Consider the following 20,133-nt stretch of genomic DNA (forward strand, 5'->3'; position numbering starts at 1 on the left):
CAATGACAAATGATAAAAGATGATAAAATGATACATGTAAATGACTGGTTTTTCATTAGTAAATGAAAAGCAAATTTTCAAAGACATGGGGATTCTTAATTTTTTTTTGGCCATCCTAATCACTATTGTGTTCTTTTAATTTTAAAGGGATGACTGGAAACCATACAAGCTTAGAAGACTGTATTTTATTTGGGTGTGCAGAGACATCCAGTCCTTCCGTTGGTTTGCAGACTTACTTTGTGTGTTACATAACAAGGTAAAATTAGGTTTGTTTTTCCTTTAGCAATGTTCTTAAATTAAAAAATTATTTTTTCTAATTACAAAAGCAATAAATGTTCATTGTAGAATAAGCCAGAAAATAAGGCAGAGAAATTGAAAGAAGGAAAAAACAATCTCTTAAACTTCAAAGAACAGAAGTAGCATATTAATAATTTAGTAAACATATTTTCAGATATTGGTGAGAGTATATATATATATATATATATATATATATATATGAATGATATGTTTTAACAAGAATATGTTACTATTTGTGTTTTAACATAGAAATGTAGGGATATGGGCAATGATATATGTGTATGAGGGTGGTGAGGGAGGACAGACAGGGGAACATCAGCAGATGGTTGTTACTATACTTTCCATCCTGTGTTCTGTTAGCTCTAACCTCTTATTTCTGCTTTTAATATTCCAAATGGACCATCATCTGGCTTTTGGCATACTAGGCAGAATTTCAAAATCCCAAATTCTAAGTTTTAATTCTTAAAGATATTTTTTAAAAGGCCTTCTTCATCTATTCTACATGTAACCTTTTATTTATGTATTAATATACGTATCTTTTATTTTTTTAATTATACAAGTAATACACATGCATTTTTCCTGCAATTTTTTTCCTTTTCCTTTTTTTTAAGATTTTATTTATTTATTCATGAGAGATGGGGAATGGGGAGCAGAGGGAGAAGCTTTGCAGGGAGCCCAGTGCAGGACTCAATCCCAGGATCCCGGGATCATCACCTGAGCTAAAGGCAGATGTTTCACTGACTGAGCCACCCAGGTGCTCTTCCTTTTTCTTTTTAATTGTAGAATAGTTGACATGCAGTAGTATGTTAGTTTCAAGTGTACAACATAGTGAATCAACAATTACACATTGCAAACTGCTCACCACGATATATGCAGTGATAATCTGTCACCATGTAAAATTATTATATTATTGACTGTATCCTCTATACTGTAATTTTCAACCTTATGACTTACTTATTTTATAACTGGAAGTTTGTACCTCTCAGTCCCTTTCACCTATTTGACCCCTTCCCCCAGTCCCCTTCCCTTTGGCTGCCACAGTTTGTTCTCTGTATTTATGAGCCTGTTTCTGTATGTTTGTTTTGTTTTTTAGACTCCACATATAAATGAAATTATATGGCATTTGTCTTCCTCTGATTCATTTCACTTAACATAATACCCTCTAGGTCAACCTATATTGTTGCAAATGACAAGATCAAATATATATACATATATTCCTTATCCATTCATGTGTCAGTGAACCCTTAGGTTGCTTTCTTATCTTCACTGTTGCAGATGATCTTCAGTAAACATAGGGGTGTATATATCTTTTCAAATTAGTGTTTTCCACGGTGCTTACATTTCCACCAACAGTATGTGAAGATTCTCTCTTCTCCACATCCTCACCACCACTTACTATTTCTTTTAGATACTAGCTATCTAGACAGATGTGAAGTGGTATCTCATTGTGATATTGATTTGCATTTCCACTATGACTAGTGATATTGAGCATTTTTTCATGTGCCTCTTGGCCATCTGTATGCCTTCTTTGAAAACTGTCATATAATTCAGATAAACCAAATCCTCCCTTACTACTTTCCTCACCCAATCTGTATAACCAGAGGCAACTCATGAGTGTTCTATAAATTCTTCCATACTATTTGCATCGTTCTGTGAATTGTTTATTTTAAACTTATCACTATGTCTTCAACATTTTTAATAATAGTACATATAAAGTTACTTCATTCTCTTTACTGCTGTAGACTATTTTGTAGTATGGATGTACTCAGTACTTTATTTAACCATCCCTTAATGATGGATATTTACTTTTTTATTACAAAGAACAGTGCAATGATGGGCCCCTGGGTGGCTCAGTCGGTTAAGCATCCAACTCTTGATTTCATCTCAGGTCATGATCTCAGGGTCCTGGGATCGAGCCCCACATCAGGCTCCATATCGTGCATGGAGTGTTCTTGAGATTCTCTCTCCCCATCTCCCTCTGCCCCTCCCCCTGCTCATGTGCTCTCTAAATAAATAAGTAAATAAAATCTTAAAAAAAAAAGAGCACTGCAATGAATATAATATCATACATGTCTTTTTATTCAGATATTCATTTATCCAGTCTGTCATTCTGTCACTCATCAAATATTCACTCATTGCCTACTATAAATCACAAGCTGTTCTAGGACCTGGAGCTACAGATAAATAAAAATAAAAAGCAATTTTTTTTTATCTCATGTGATTTCCATCCTAAGTGGGGAAGATAGGGAGTGTCTGGGTGGCTCAGTCAGTTAATCATCTGCCTATGGCTCAGGTCGTGATCATGGGTTCCTGGGATCAAGCCCCGTATCAGGCTCTCTGGTCAGCAGGGAGCCTGGTTTTCCCTCTCTCTCTGCCTGCTGCTCCCCCTGCTTGTGCTCTCTCTCCTTCTGTCTCTGAATAAAAAAAAAAAAAAAAAAAAAAAGTATGAGAGGCACTTTAAAATGTTATATTACCGACATTTTAGATTTGTACCAATCTCTTAAACAGTGAGATCTTATTCTATTTTCTCCTAAATGCAAGTGAGGTTGAAACTCTCTTCCTGTGATTATTGACCAGATTTCCTAATTCTGCCTCTATTTTTGTAATTTTTAATCTTTCTTGAACTGATACACAGAACCTGTGCATTTTTTTAAGTAAAATGATCCAAGATGTGGACAGGCACATTTGAATAATAGATGCTTTATAAGGCAGAGGAGTGGGGAAGGAAAGGAATAAAAGAAAGAAAAGAATAAGTGGCTGGACCCTCAAGGGAGCTGAATCTTAAGATTTATGTTTTCTTTCCATTTCATGTCTTTTGATGGATGTGCTTTACCCTTAGGAGTCCATGGAGTAAATAATATAAAAGCTTACAACTATGTGAACAATACAGTGATGATTATCTTCTACAAACACCTCTTCATCTGTGTTTCGATTTTTCCCATCAGCAGGGTGAACACTGGTCCTTCAGTTGTGTCTGGAGAATGATGTGTTTGCAACTGTGTTATCAAGTTCAGTGTGTGTGTGTGTGTGTGTGTGTGTGAGAGAGAGAGAGAGAGAGAGAAAGCAATAGCAATAAAGCATAGGGACTTTACATACAGTCTGTGTAAGAGTAGCTGAAAGTTTTTTTGAAAACCAGATGAAAATATCATCTTTCAATCTTGTTCCAGCTCTGAGTTCTTTCACATCATTCTAGAATGCCTTGGACAAAGCTATCTTGGTTGCCCCAGTCACTCTGTCTTGGTGTCAGGCTGTCTGCAGTGGTGATAAAAGTGGATCTGAGGTGGATCTTGCTTGGCCAGATTGTCCAACCTGGTGATGGAAGTGTGCAGGGCCAGGTGTCAGGTGATCTGGTACCACCTCTGCCAATATCAATGGTGTAACTTACTTCGAGTCACTTTACCTCTGTAAGTCATACTGGGAAAGTCGAAATGAAGGATCAGAGTTCCATCAGGCATTCGGAGTCTGTCATTTACAATGGAACAGTGGTTCTACCTTATATGAACTGTGAGTCCTTGGGTAAACCACTTAACCTCTATAAACCCAATTTATGTCTTCAATCTGTAAAGGAGGCTAACAGCGCTTGAAACCTGATGTGAGACTCAGTTTTAGTGTACCTAAAGTATCTATCATTTTGAAGGCATTTAACAAATGATTGCTATGATTCCTATTAGTGATCTGTAAAATTCTTTCCAGGACTCACATCCTGTTATTTTTTATTTGGGAGAAAAATGAGGAGGAGTACAGGCAGGATAAATAAAATTGAAAAACATAATATTTGTGCATGATCCTACAATCCTAACCTACTTGCAAGATTGTATTGATCCACATGTCTGTTTTCTCACTGTTCCATTATTTGGAGAACATTGTGCCTTGAGTAGATATTATTGTCTTCAGTAATGGGTAAGTTAAAGTGGAGACATTGAAATCACTAAAAAACATTATCCAGATTTGCATAGTTCTTACTTGGGGCTGTAGACACCAACCACAGTTATTGATGCAGGAGTCACAGGATCGATCTCAGAACAGCATCCTGGTAGACATTTAAGACGAGAATCGACACAAGCCATGTGTTTTGTGAGGTGCTATTCTTTACTTGCATGTAGAAGTTTCTATTTCTTCACAGTTAAAACTCATAAACTCTGATTCATTTCAGAAATGGCCTAAAATGAATTTAGCATTTGGATATAACTTGAAGCAACCATTTGATGGGATATAACTAATGATTATATTTTAAGAATATTATGGGAGCTGAGAATCATCACATTACTCTTAAAGTAAAATATGTTTTTATTGGGATTTTATATTCAGAGTTTCCACCTATCAGAAAATGTATTATTTCAGATCTGAAAAGAGACCTGGGGAATGATGATGTTCAACCCTATCTATCACTGACCTGATGAAGAAACAGAGGCCTAGATGAATCAGTAACTCCTTAGAAGTCTCAGGTCCAGACAATGGTGGCGATAGAAATAAGTCAGTTACCTGCCAAGTGCTCTTACCTTCCATTGTAAGGTATTCCAGAGGGCTGATGCAGCACTTCCATACACCACCTAGTGCTCATCACAAGTGCCCTCCTTCATCCCCATCACCTATTTCACCCATTCCAGTGCCTATATCCCCTCTGATAACCATCAGCATGTTCCCTGGAGCTAAGAGTCTTAGTTGGTCTCCCTCTCTCTTTTTTCCCCTTTGCTCATTTGTTTTGTCTCTTAAAATCCACATATGAGTGAAATCATATGGTATATGTCTTTCCCTGACTGACTGACTTTATTTAGCATAATACTTTCTAGTTCCATCCACATCATTGCAAATGGCAAGATTTCATTCTTTTTGATGGCCAAGTAGTATTCCACTGCATGTGTGTATAATGTATGGGGGGTGTGTGTGTGTGTGTGTATCACATCTTTATCTATTCATCAGTCAATAGGCACTTGGGCTGTTTCGATAATTTGGTTATTATAGATAATGGTGCTTTAAACATCATTATACTATATAGAAATAGTACTTTAAATCAGCGATCTTCTTGGTGCAGTAAACTCCAGCAAACCTTTCCATCTTAAGCAAACCCACTGTGCTGATTAGGCTCAAGAAATGGTTTGGCTTTTGAAGAAGTGCTGGTCCTGTTACCTCAGACACTCAGATCCACACCTGTTATCCGAGGAGCCCACCATGCTCTTGTATGCCCCTCCTTCTCTTCTTCCACTTTTGATGCCTGATCCTTAACTTTTAACTTCTCCTTATCTCAGGGTCATGAAAGGCAGCCCTAAGAAGAATACTTTTATGAATAAAAGAATTATCTTAAAAATTATTTTTAAAACTTTAAATATTTCAAATAACATAATATTTTTAAAAATATATTTTTAAATATTTTTCTCATTTAAGTTTTTATTTAAATTCCAGTTAGTCACATACAGTGCAATGTTAGTTTCAGGTACAAAAAATTTTTTAAAAGAATAGATTTCAGGAGTTAGGAGTCAGTCAGAGTCAGGTCAGTTACTAGTAGGTTTATTTTAAAATGAAAATGAAGAAGGTAAAAGGAAGCATATAGGGACAACAACCATCCTTTTACCCTCTTTGTTGAGTTTATTTTCCTTTAGATGGTATCCTTTTTATTTTACTTTTCAAGGTATTGAAATGTTCCCGATTTTTTTCCCCAGACTATTTTTTCTTTGGCAGGTGTATTTCTTGCCTCATACAGTTCTGTACCAGGAAAAGCAGGGCTGAGTAGGAGGAAGGCAGGAACAGGAACAGAGCCTTTCATTTTTGTCTTGTTTGTTTTGTTTTGTTTGATTCTTAGCATGCATATTATTTATCACTATTTGTGTGTTGATGTTGTTTTTGTAAGAAAATCATGCGCTTTAGGAGTGAACTCTTAGCTATCATTTAGGGATTCAGGAATAAAATATGAGATATGTGGAAGGATTTCGGGGAATATCAGTGTTGTATTTAGCATGCTTGATTCTATATCTGTAACAACAACAGAATTCTTCTCTTATACGACTGCTGCTTATGCTAATTGTGCCAGGAGGCACAGGTTACATGCTAGAATCTGGCATGTATATTGCTTGTAAATGTTGACTGTGATTAGACCAGATACATCTTAAATTGTGGAATCACGTATGTTAGAAGAGGAGAAAGTCTGAGTCTGCAGAGAGAATTCACATGTCTATTTACCTTCATGTCCTCTCAGTTTTGGCAAGAGAACAGACCCGACTATGTCAACATCCAGTTGTACCTCAGTCAAACAGATGGGATACAGGTATGTGGTTGGATGTTTTTATAAATTAAACAAGCCCCTTGGTAATACAAGATTTACTGTAGGGGCTGTGCTGGAAGAAAATTTCTGCAGGTGGTTTGAAGAGAAGTTTCCCAGAGGAAGGCCTCTTTTGGAGTGTGTCCAGAAAACACATGGGCTGTCCTTGAAGCCAACCATGTTATGCCTTTCATTTGCCCTCCTCACGGGAAGCTGGTACAGACCTTTGAGTTCATCTCTCTCCTTTTCACTGTTGTCTTAAATCCTTTACCTCTAGAGATTGGACCAGAAGCAAACAGTCTCATGATTGTGTTCATCAAGGGGAGTTTTTATGTGGAGAGACAAGATAAGACATACCTAATTAAGTTTATTTCTTCTCTTCAAGGGAACCTAAAAGTGTAGTAATAGCCATCACACATTATTTATTAACTGTGCTAGACACTGTGCTAAGCATTTTATATTATCTTGTGTAATTCCAACAGATAGATGTTGGTGATATCCCCATGTTATAGATGAAGAAACTGATGTTTACAGATGACAGTGAAGGGTTACATAGGGGTGTCAGTCTGGGCATGGATGCTTTCACGAGTTATATTTTAATATTTTCCATTATACATTTTCTAGAATACTTTGGATACAAAATACGAATGCTTGTCAGTTACTTAAAAACTAATCTAACCCTATTTTTCTAGTCAGATTTCTACTCCACTTGGTATGTTAAAAAAAAAAAAGATTCACTTTTGCTATTCTCATGAAACAAGTCAGTATCATTCTTCCTCATGCTATGGCTGTAATGAAGGTTCGGAGGGTACGTTGCATTGGTTCTCAGTTTGTCTGCCTGCCATCACTTTTCCCTCTCTTCTCACTTCCCTTTGACCCTTTATTGCCAATCCAGATCTAATCTCCTGTTTACTGCAAACACCAGCCGCTTAGAAGTTATTTGTTGATAGACCCAAGATTTGGAGACCTTCTGTCTTAGGCTGTCTTGCCTAGGATCATTTCCCCAAATTTATGAGGACAGTTTGTAGTATTTTACTCATATAATGAGCCAAATATGACGACTGATTCGCAGTGCAAAAACACTTCAATAACGCTTATGTGCAGCACCCATTTTGAGTGTAGGCAATTAAAATGCATTCTTTAACACTGTGGTTGTTAAAAATGAAGCAACAAACTAAAGTCTAGGAAAATCAGCCATTTGTAATAATGGCACTCAAGAAGTTAATGGATTTTAAAGGAAAAGAGGGAGGAAATGATGCTTCAAAATGACTATACTTAATAGCTTGCCATTTTATACTTATATTCTTGATATCACAGCAATTTGGTAGGAAGCCACAGTACCAGTAGAAATGATGTTAGAGAAGTCGGTTATTTGTCCAACTCTGTGTCATATAAAATATAGTGCTTTCTTTTTGGCAGAAAATAATTGGAGAAAAATATCAAGCACTGAATTCAAGACTTTTTATTGGACGTCCTCGGTGGAAACTTCTGTTTGATGAAATAGCAAAATGTAACAGAGGGTAAGTACTGTTGCTCAGGAAATGTGCCATGTGGCTAATGATCAAATTAAAATATTCTCAAGTCATTACATGTAGTTTTTAAAGATGAATTGGGTAATGGGCTTACAAATTACAAAGTCGCTTAAACACTCAATTATCACTAGCAAAGGAGGAGGCAAGGGAGGGACCACCTCACATATCTGGAACACCAAATCATTAGAATTTGGCTTTGAAATAGTCTATTAAAGTATTTATGAATGAAACTCTCCTACGGACTTTCAAATTTCTGTAGACCCATGTTAAAATGGGTATTCATTCCAACATCCTGTATCAGGTGATCACTAGAAAACCTTTTCAAAATCACACTGACAAATAAAGGAGTTCTACCAGCAGTTCCAACAATGAATGCACTTAAAAATCAGATTTTTGAACTTTTCTATGAGAATGAATACATTTTTAAAAAACCCTTAGTTGTACTATGCAGTCTCTAAATCAGGAGTATTTCCAAACATAATTATTTTTTTCTTGGAAGCTATAATCCTCTGAAGAATTTTTTTTTTTTTTTTTTAAGATTTTATTTATTTGACAGAGAGAGGGAGCTCACAAGTAGGCAGAGAGGCAGGCAGAGAAGAGAGGGGAAAGCAGGCTCCCCGATGAGCAGAGAGCCCGATGCGGGGCTCGATCCCAGGACCGTGAGATCATGACCTTAACCCACTGAGCCACCCAGGCGCCCCTCCTCTGAAGAATCTTAACATTATGGAATATGTATCCATGATCTGAAGAGATGACTGTGGAAGGAGAGCCTTCACTTGAGGGCGCATACTAGCCAACACCTTTGTCTTCTGTAAACTTGTAGTTCAGGGCAGTGGTCTGTAAGAATTCTAAAAGCAATTTGAAAACCATATACCCACTCAGACATTTTAAATTTGGCATTGAAGTAGTTTCATCAAAAGTTTAAATAGTCACAGAATTCTAATTTCTAAAACATTGCACGTGTTGACATTTTGAAATTAGTGTAACTCTTTAAACATGCCTACTGGAATTGAAATATCAATTTTTTTTATAACAACCTCCTATATTGGAAAGATATACAAACAAGCTTTCATTAGCATTTGGAAATTTTACATTATTTTTTCTACTTGAACTTGTATTTCTGTCCTTTCAACCTGTAGAATTTATCAAAATTCAGTGTGTTTTTACATTTGAACTAATCATATTTTTGTTGCTTAGGTAAACATACTTCTCCAGTAAGAATGTAGATAAATTGAAGACTTAATTTTTAAAAATTTCCTTAGACCCTATGGCTCTTCTAGGTTGATTCATCATGATAATTCATAGCATATAGTTGGTCAATTCATAATTTAAAAACTACATTTTTATAAATATAAAAAGGATATCTGTAAATGAATGAAGTATCTTACTGGATGAAGAGTTTTAAAAACGCTTCAATTCATGAGTTCTTGGATGACTATGATTTATTGAAAGAATCAGCATGGTCCTTTGACTCTATCTTCAGAGGTTTTGTTTTAGGAATTATAGTGTGGAGCCCCAGGAGCAAATTTTACAAAAGTAATATAGCTACCCATGAAAGTCAGGTTGTAGTTATATTTGAAACTATTTCTGTATTTCCCTTCTCTTGAGGAAGTAGTTTTGGGTTGAAGAGAGAAGCATTACTTTGGAAACAGAGGTCCTTTGTAGTAACTAAGGCCCTAGTTAAAGGTGAACTATAGACTTAAAAAAAATGTCACACTAGTTTTGGTTATTCTTCTCCCATCTTTCTCCAGTATCTTCCATCTAAGACATGATAATCTTGTCATACTCACCTGGGTCTTGCAATGTACCATAGACTCCTTTCTCTTTAATGATATTCAGCTGACTTCTGACAAGCATTCTTGTATTAATTTTTATAGTGTGCTGATGAAAACTTGGGAATTTTGTTGTTGTTGCTATTGTCTTTGCTCAATTCTAAAACCAAACTCTAAAACAGGAGAGGATTACTTATAAGAAATTAGATTGGGATTATTGATATCTTTGGTTACGCCTTAAGAATTCTAATTTTTTAAACTGTTCATGACTTAGATTTTGTATGTTTATTTGGTTGGTGGTTCATTTTCTTCAAACAGCAAAGCTGCTTTAAGAAGAACAAGTGTGCACCATCTACTGTTGACATTTTGTACAACACTTTCACTTTGTGTTTTTGCTCTGGACAGGAACCTAAAATGCGTTATTTTTTAAAAAATGTTTACATGGCGTATTTAGGAAAAGAACAGATCAACATCTTAAGGGTTCACTAACTTGAAAAAAGATGCTATTTAAACAGAACTCCTTATTTTAGATGTAAAATTTTGGTTACCCTTGAGTACGTAAATTACTGAAAGAATATGTAGAGACACACATACATACTTATAAAAGTCTATATTCATATATATATGTGTATGTATATGCATATACATATTTAAAATCTGTACACTGAAATTATGAACCTTCATTTTTAAACAAAAATTGAAAAAAATGAAGAAAAATAAAAAGTTGCATGAATCTATAATACAGAATTCTTCAGCGTAGTCTTTTTCAGGTACACTCATGTATTGTTCATGGAATATTTCCATGTGATTCTACCCCAAAGTATTCTAGAATATGGATAACATGATCCATAACCTATTTAGGGATATTTAGGTTACCTCCAGTCCTTTACTGTTACAAATAGTGCTATGATAATTCTCTTTACACACACTTTCTCATGCTCTTGTGGGAATATTGCAGTAAGTTAGGATCCTTGAAATGAAATTGCTGGCTCAAAGAGTAATTGATTTAGATAGTAATTGATTTAGATACTGTCCTATCAAAACTAAAATGCTGAATCAATTTGTATTCAATTTACTTTACACATGTGTATGAGGTGGTTCCTTCCACATGTGCCTTTTTTAAATTCAGAAAATGAATTATGTAATGGTATGATCAAGGAAGGTGAAGGAACTTTTGAAGTCACCTGCTTTCATCATTATTTTATAAGTGAAGAAGATAGGACCCCCCCCAAAAAAGATGATTTCTCTCAAGCTATGGTTAATGAGTCAGAATTCAGACATGAATCCTGGCTGTAAAGTTCAATGGCCTTCATTTACAGCAGAGCATGGTCACAAGTAGAAAGAGTAGCAGTTTTATGTTACCATGCCCCTCTTGGGGACAGTGAGATGTTGAAAGAAACTATCATGTTCACTATATATATATTACAACAGAATGTTAACTGTAATATACTAAAAGTGTTAACAACTAATTTTTCAAAAACATAAAAGATATTCTAAATATTACTTTATAAGATATTTAGTATTTGATAAGATGACAGGAAATGCTTTTATTACCTAAACCAAAGTCCATTTTCCTATTATTTGTAATAAAAATATATCATATCATATATATTAGTCAAATTTATACATTATTCAAAAGAGAAATAAAGGATTAACTTTATGTGGCCTTTGGAGTAGAAAACTATTACTCTGGGATTGGGTGAAATGCCTGAGACCATGTCTACATTCTCCTGCCTCATGGTGTTTCAAAAGCAATAGAGATTAAGAATATCTAGGTTTGCTGTCCAACATTTGATCTGTGTCCCTGGGTCAAGTCACTCAAACCTTCTAGGTATGTATTCCAAGGAGTTAATAAGCTGTCATTATTATAAGATCCCACACTTACAAATCTCCATGGAAAAACAAAGATTGGTATAATAGGAAAATATGCACAAGTATATTGAACACTTATGGAACTAGGTCCTAACATCTGACTCCAAACAACATTCTTTGCTTTAGCATGTATCTCTACCCAGAGCAGCAAAGCAAAGTTTTTGTAGATAAATCTCTGGATGATTGTTGGACCTAATGCAAATTTAGTGCAAATGGATTGGAGAGATTAAGTATAGATCTTGAAAAAGTTACAGGATCTCATTGTTAGTGAGAGTGACATTGGGGAACTCCTCAAATTACACAGAACTCTACTAGAGTGTAATGTAAATGTAAAAAAATTTATATATATGATATAAATCATATATATAAATATATATCATATATATGATTATATATGATATATATGCAATATACATATATATATATATATACACACACACACCCATATTATGTATGGGTGCTTTAAAATGATAAAGTGTAAAAATATATATATATAAAATGTAAAATGTAAAAATATATATATGATATATGGGTTCTTTAAAAATAATAATTTTGTTGTGTAATATTTAAGAGGAGCCTTCAAGAAGTCTGTAAAAATTGAAAATTGAACTTTATAATTGCCTTATGAAGAAAGTAATGGTTTCTTATTGTAATGCAGTGTTGATGGAGAATGTATACAGACAAAATGACTCTGCTTTCTCATTTTCATGGAAACCACATTATGTTTTTTGTTTGTCTTTGTTTTTTGGTGGTATAAACTGAATGGTTCAATTTTATTCAATTTAAGTAACCTAGCATGTCTAGATCTGGTTTTAATATTAATCTAAATTTTATTAAGTTTAATTTATTTTCACACTTCTGTTTTATTTTCTTCTTTATTACGTTGGGATTAATAAGATTTTCTTTTGCTCGTCTCTTTGGGTAGAACCTTCTATCATTGATCTCAAACCCTTGTTCTTTTCTAATAAAAGTGTTCAATACTATAAATTCCCCTCTCAACATTTTAGCTACATCACACAAATGTTCATATATTTTTATTTTTATGCACTTCAAAATATTTTTAAATTCTCCACGTGATTTGTTCTCTGACCCATTAGTTATTTTAGAAGTATTTTGTTTAATCTCCAAACATGTGATTCTGCATATATCTTTTTGGCTTTGATTTCTAGTTCACTTGAGTTCTGTTGAGAAAATATACTCTTAGTGATTTCAATCCTTTAAAATTTATTTGAGATCATTTTACTATCCAGAATGTGGTCTGTCTTGATGAATGTTTCACACACACTTGAAAAGAATTTGTATTCCATTGTTTGGGTGTAGAGTACACTATAAATATCAATTTGTTCCAATTGCTTGATAGTGGTATTCAGGTCTTCAGTACGCTTACTGATTTTCTACTTGTTCTGTCAATTACAGAGAGAAGAGTTTTGAAACCATTGGCTATAATTATAGATTTACATATCTTTATAGTCCTATTGGTTTTTGTTTCATGTATATTGGAGTTTTTAATTTTTTAAATTTTTTTAAAGGTTTTATTTATTTATTTGACAGAGATCACAAGGAGACAGAGAAGCAGGCAGAGAGAGAGAGAGAGGGAAGTAGGCTCCCTGCTGAGCAGAGAGCCCGATGTGGGACTCAATCCCAGGACCCTGAGATCATGACCTGAGCCGAAGGCAGCGACTTAATCCACTGAGCCACCCAGGCGCCCCTATTGGAGTTTTTTAGTTGGAGGATTTAGTTGTAGTGTTTGAACTATTCCATTATATATTATTATTATTATTGCATTTTATTATATTTATTCATTACAAAATACATTACATTTTATTATTTCATGGAGTAAAAATAGTGTTGGACTTTTCCAGCTTTATTGAGATATAATTAACACATAATTTTGTGTAAATTTAATATGTACAATGTAATGGTTTAATATATGTATATATATTGCAAAATGACTACCACAAGAAGATTAATCAACACAGCCATCACCTCACATGATTACAATTTGTGCGTGTGTGTGTGTGTGTGTGTGTGTAGAAAACTTTTAAGATCTACCTTCTTAGCACCTTTCAGGTATACAACACAGTATTGTTAACTATAGTTACCACACTGTATGTTACATTCCCAGAACTTATTCTTCTTATGACTAGAAGTCTATAATTCTTTGTCAACCTTTACCCATTCCCTACCTCTCCCACCTGGTCCTGGTAACCACCAGTTGGCTCTCTATTTCAATGAGTTTGGGTTTTTTTTTGTGGGAGGGGTTATTTATTATTATGTTTTTAGATTCCACATATAGCTGAGCTCATACAGTATTTGTCTTTCTTTGTCTGATTTGTATCAGCACAGTGCCTTCAAGTTTTAATCATGTTGTTTTAAATGGCAGGAGTTCCTTCTTTTTTATGGCTGAATAATACTGCTCTGTTTGTGTGTGATATAAATATATATGTGTATCACATCATGGTTTCTTTATCCATTTCATTGATGGACACCGAGGTTGTCTCTGTGTCTTGGCTACTATAAATAAAGCTGCAATTAACATGGAGGTACAGATATATTTTGAGATAATGATTTCATTTCCTTTGGATGTAAACCTACAAGAGGGACTGCTGGATAATATGGTACTTCTATTTATAATTTTTTGAGAAATCTCCTTACCGTTATCCACAGTGGCTGCACCAATTTACATTCTCACAGTAGTGCACAAGGTTTCTCCTTCCTCCACATTCTTGGCAACGGTTGCCTCTTTATCTTTTGGATAATAGCCTTTCTGACAGGTGTGAGATGTTACCCCATTGTGGTTTTCATTTACATTTCCCTGAAGATTAGTGATACTGAGCATCTTGGCAGGTGCCTTTTGGCTATTTTGAATAGCCTGAACTTCTATTCAGGATTTGCCCATTTTTTAATTCAATTACTATTATTTTATTATTTTTGTTCTTTTTTCTTGTCTTTTTTTGCTATTTTGTTGTATTATTTCCTATATATTTTGGATATTAGCCTCTTATCAGATGTGTAGACTGCAGATATTTTTTTCCCATTCCAAAGGCTGTCTTTTCATTTTGTTGATCATTTCTTGCACTGTACAGAAGGTTTTTAATTTGGTACAGTCCCACATATTTATTTCTGCTTTATTGCTTGTACTTCTGGTATCATATTCATGAAATTAATGCCAAGAGTAATGTAGAGGAGTTTTTCCCTGTGTTTTCTTCTAGAAGTTTGATAGTTTCAGATCTTATATTTAAGTCTTAAATTCTTTTCAAGTAAATTTTTGTGAGTAGTATAAAATAAGGGTCCAGTTTCATTCTTATGCATGTAAATACCCAGTTTTTACAGCACCATTTATTGAAGGGATTGTTTTTTTTCCTCATTGAGTATTCTTGGCTCCCTTTGATTAAGTTTAAATCCAGCAGTTTACTATTGCTTTCTATTTATCTCATTTGTTCTTTTTCTTTGTTTCTTTCCTCATCTACCTTCTTTTGGATTGAGTACATTTATGACCCCATTTTTTTTTTCTCCTATATTGACCTGTTAGCCATACTTCTCTGTTTGTCTGTTTGCTTTTAGTGATTTCTTTAAGGCATTACCTCCCAAATTTCATTCCTTGGACCAGCATCACCTGGAACTTGTTAGAAAAGCGAATTCTTGAGCACTATCCAAGATCTCCAGTGTCAGGAGCTCTAGGGATGGTCTGTAGACAAGCTGGTCTATGGTCTGTGAAGTCCCTCAAATAATTCTGATGAAGCTAAAATCAGAGGAACATTGTTCTAGGTTTAGAATGTACATCATTGGTTTATCACAGTGAACTCCAAATAATAATATACCACTGTCTGTACTTCCATTCCCTCTGCATATCTTTGGCTGTTGTTCTTATCCATCGTTCTTTTCCATATACTCTAAACTCCATGATGCACTGTTAGTACATTTCTTTCAGACTTCAATTATATTTCCAAGAGATTAAAAATTAGACAAAATGCACATTATATTTATTCACACATTTACCATTTTTGTGCTCTTCATTCCTCTGGGTAGATTCAAATTTTCATCTCATTTCATTGTCCTTCCTGAAGAATTTTCTTTAGTATACTTGATAGTGCTGGTTTGCTGGTGATGAATTCTCTCCCTTTTTGTTCAAAAACCTTGTATTCCATCCTTGGTTTTGAAAGTTATTTGTGTTTAGTGTAGAATTTGCTTGGTATGGAATCGATGGATTTTCTCTTATCTTTCAGCACTTTGAAGATGTTGCTTTATTGCCTTCTGACATGCATGGTGGTTGTTTTTTTAATTTTTTTTTCAGTGTACCAGAATTCATTGTTTATGCTCCACACTTAGTGCTCCATGCTATATGTGCCCTCCATAATAGCCACCATCAGGCTCGTCCAACTTCCCACCCCCCTGCATGCATAGTTTTTCACAAGAGCTCCGTCTTTCATCTTGTGTTTATTTATTTGTAGTGTGTCTTTTTGCCTCCTCTGGCTATTTTTATATTTTTCTCTTTGTCACTGGTTTTCAGTTTTATTTATTTTAAAAAATTTTTTAAATTATGTTATGTTAATCACCATACAGTACATCATTAGTTTTCGATGTAGTATTCCATGATTCATTTTATTATATTGACTTGCATGTTTTTTTTGTGTGTGTATTCTCCTTGGGGTTCATTAGATCCTTGGATCTATGTATTTGTTTTCATCAAATTTGGGGGAAAATCGGCAACTATTTTTTAAGTTGTTTTTTTTTTTTTTTCTCTCTTTCCCTTTGTCTTCTCTCATGTTGGGACTACAATTACATCTATGTTAGAATAGTTGATATTGTGCCACAGGTCACTGAGCCTCTGTTCATCTTTTTCCCTGATTTTTGTTCTCTGTGTGGTCTTTTTGGATAGATTGTAGCACCAGGCCTCTAAGTTTACTTTCTCCAGTGCCTATTTGTCTGTTAACCCATCAGAATATTTATGATCTTAAATATTCCATTAATCACTAGAATTTCCACTTAGGTCTTTTAAAAATCTTCTTTTCCTCTTCTCATCATGGTGATGCTTTCCTTTGAATATAATGAAACATGTTTCTCATCACTGTTTCAATGAAATGTTTGATAAATCCATCATTTTTGTCATTCTGGGCCTGTTTCTATTGACTGATCTTTCTTCTTTCTGTATTAGTTGGCTAGGACTTGCTTCCATACCAAAATCCCACAGACTGAGTAGATTAAACAACAGAAATTTATTTTCTCAAAGCCCTACAGGCTGGAAGACTAATATCAAGATGACAGCAGGGTTGATTTCCTCAGAAACCTCCCTCCTTGCCTTGCAGATGACGACCTTCTTGCTGCCTCTTCATATGATATTTTTTTATGTGCATTTGCGTTCTCTCATGTCTCTGTATCCAATTTTCTCTTATAAAGACATTAGTCGGATTGGAATAGGATCTACTCTAAAACCTTATTTTAACTTAATCACATCTTTAAAACTTTCATCTCCAAATACAGCTATATTCTGAAGTACTGGCGGTTTGATTTTTCAACATAATGAATTTTGAGGGGACGTAATTCAGCCCATAACACTCCCAATTTTGGTTTATAAAATTCTTGGTGATTTCTCATGGAGTACTGTACATTGTGGAGTTTAGATGTTCATTGCCAAATTCCGATCTCTTCAATACTGTTGGACTTGTTTCTGGCATGAAGTTTTGTGACTTGGGTTCAGTTTGATCTTTCTGGGTATAGATCCAGAGCACCTCCAGTCTAAGGCTAATTTTACCAACATCCATCCTGCCTCTTGCAAGTAAGGTGGTAACTTTCTAGAACACTACCCATTGCCCGCGTATGATAAGGAGATCTTTCCGTTCTGGCTTGTGGGAATATGAATTATTCACAACCTTGTGTCAACTCGGAATTGTTTGCCTTACTTCTCCCTGCTAGTTCTTTATCCAGATTCACGTAGTTTCCTCTCACGCAGAAGCACATCAGTGCTCAGCCAAAGACTTGAGGATAGAGCTTCCTTCCTTGGATCTCTCTTCCCTTCCACAAATTCCAACCACTTTGTTGTCCATGAATTCCATTCTTTTGTCTCTTCAGCTCAATGGGAATCCCAGCCTTGGCTTGAGTTTCTCTGTGCTACAGGCCGTAGATTGCCTCCAAGCCATAGACTGCCTCCAGGCCATAAGCAAAGACAGTTGCTGGCAACTGGTTTTCTCACCTTGGATTTTTCTCTTTGTCTTAGGAATCACTGTTCTGTTCTACCTACTGTCTAGTGTCTGAAAATACTTATTCCATATATTGGGTTTTTCCCCCTAGTTTTTCAATGCATGAGGGTAAGTCTAGTCCCTGCTACTCCATAGCCACAAGTGAAAGTTCTATTTTTGTAGTTCTTTGTTTCATTCTTCAAGGTAGAAAGTTACAGTAAAACCATTTTTTAAATATTTATTACAAAATCTTGGTACCCATTTAAATGGATTTACTGGTTTTTTTTCAGCACCACTTATTCTCAGATACGATAATGAGGACATACTATATTTATCCAAGATAGGATATGAATTGTTAATCATTTTGGTATCCTAGGAAGAATTCAGTGCAAATAACAAACTTCAGAGGAAGATCGATGTGACATACCAGTCATTTCCTGGGATTTATTTAGTCGATTTGTTAGGGATATGTATAATTTTATCTACTAAAATTTTATGTTAGCAACAATAAACCTGCTTGGCATTTGGTGTAGTTATTACAGTGCATAAATAAACAAGAAAATGTATACAGATTAATATGCTTTTGTTTCAACATGGATATAAATTATTTACTTAGAATTATCCTTTCAAACTGGTAGTAGCTTTCTTTCTTTTACTCATCACTGCCCATGACAATTCATGGGATCTTTAGAAAAATGCATATAAAACATCCAGTAAGAGAAGACTGACATGATCCAGTGTGGATGGACATCTATCCGCTGCTGCTCTTGATTTGGTTCCTGCATCTGATGGAAAGGTTGAGAGCAGACTGCTCACTTTCTGTCTGATTATAAGCAAATCTGTGCTCAGAATTAGATTCTTTGAATTATCCTGAATTCTAGCAGGGCAGCATGAAGTACATAAAATATCTTCATGGTGATCATTTACATTTGGAAATAATTGGGAAGTTAATTCTGTATGCAAAGCAGCAAGAAATGAACTTCGTTAATACCTTCAACATGCTCCTGACCCATACTTCGTGTTATGTTCTGCCTAATTTTCCACCTGATTTTCCCTTTTTTCCCTCTCTCTCACCAGGAAAACGGTTGGTGTTTTCTGCTGCGGACCCAATTCAATTTCTAAGACTCTTCATAAACTGAGTAACCAAAACAACCCATATGGGACAAGATTTGAATACAATAAAGAATCTTTCAGCTGAAAGCCTTTGAGAGGAGCCAGGACTCTGAACAAGGAATGAGTGCAATTTCTAAGACTTTGAAGCTCAGCTGGATCAAGTAGCTGTACCATGCCAAAGAGTAGCAAGGTTTTCTTATTTATGATTATTTAAAATGGAAAAGCAGAGGATGTGGCAAGATGACAGGTCACATTACATGTTTAATCGGGAAACCAAAGAGGCCCTGAAGAATAGTTGCTATGATGATTGACTTTCCAGTGCTCAAATGAAAAGAAAACTATTAGATGCACACTGTTGATTTTTATGGCAGATTCAAGAACTCCCTAGGGAGGCACCGCACTTGCTCACTGTGAGGCTGATAGCCTTGGTCTTCTTTAAATTGTTTTTGGTTGAACACATGCAAGATTGAATGAAATTAAAAATGCATTGAAACTCAGATTACATTTTCTACGTGAGTATAAACAGAGTAGCTTTGATTGAGGAAAGCTCCAGGCAAATATAGTAGATGTTTGAAGATATAGCACAGGACTCTGTATTAATACGGGTACTTTGTGTCTCCTCTTCCTCACTACTGATGCTAATACCTCTATTTGATGTCTGTGGCCTTAATGCCGAATGAACTTTGGTAGATGTTGCTAGAGTATCTATTTTTATGTTTTTCTTTCTTCTTTTTTCCTTTGTCTACGGAAATCTGCCCTCCTTTGCATACATTAGACACAATGATTTAATAGGTCTTTTTCATCTGCAATTTACTTAATCTATTACTGTTGCATAGTAATGAGGAAAATATCACTACTGTAAATCATAATGGAATATATAGACTAATAACTCTTCCCATTGTTCAGCATTTTGGCCTCTGTTATTCTTATTTACTTTCTCCCCCAACGTAGATTGTCTTATTTTTCACCTCTGAAGGTACTTTGTTTAATTTGCACTTTGAGACTGAAGAGCACTGTGTCTCTCCATGGTCACTGAGATATACAATATCTCTCTTTTGCCACACGTTGGTTTATACTGGAGACATGGAAAGTGCAGTGACGTTCCTGAACACCCAACA

The 20,133-nt window shown here is 35.0% G+C and overlaps 1 protein-coding gene across 1 annotated transcript in view; it reads left to right on the forward strand.

The window, feature by feature from the left end:
* NOX4 (NADPH oxidase 4) overlaps window positions 1-19,923 on the forward strand; it is a 172,311-nt gene extending 152,388 nt beyond the window's left edge. Inside the window, exons 15-18 of the mRNA XM_032852839.1 lie at window positions 148-256; window positions 6,488-6,556; window positions 7,970-8,070; window positions 18,980-19,923. Of these exons, the coding sequence (XP_032708730.1) occupies window positions 148-256; window positions 6,488-6,556; window positions 7,970-8,070; window positions 18,980-19,100 (400 nt within the window). The 3' untranslated portion in view covers window positions 19,101-19,923. The remainder of the gene's footprint in view (window positions 1-147; window positions 257-6,487; window positions 6,557-7,969; window positions 8,071-18,979) is intronic.
* The last annotated feature ends 210 nt before the right edge of the window (window positions 19,924-20,133 follow it).

This window comes from Lontra canadensis, unplaced genomic scaffold, assembly GCF_010015895.1.
Source record: "Lontra canadensis isolate GAN:19392208 unplaced genomic scaffold, GSC_riverotter_1.0 scaffold7, whole genome shotgun sequence".
Taxonomy (NCBI): domain Eukaryota; kingdom Metazoa; phylum Chordata; class Mammalia; order Carnivora; family Mustelidae; genus Lontra; species Lontra canadensis.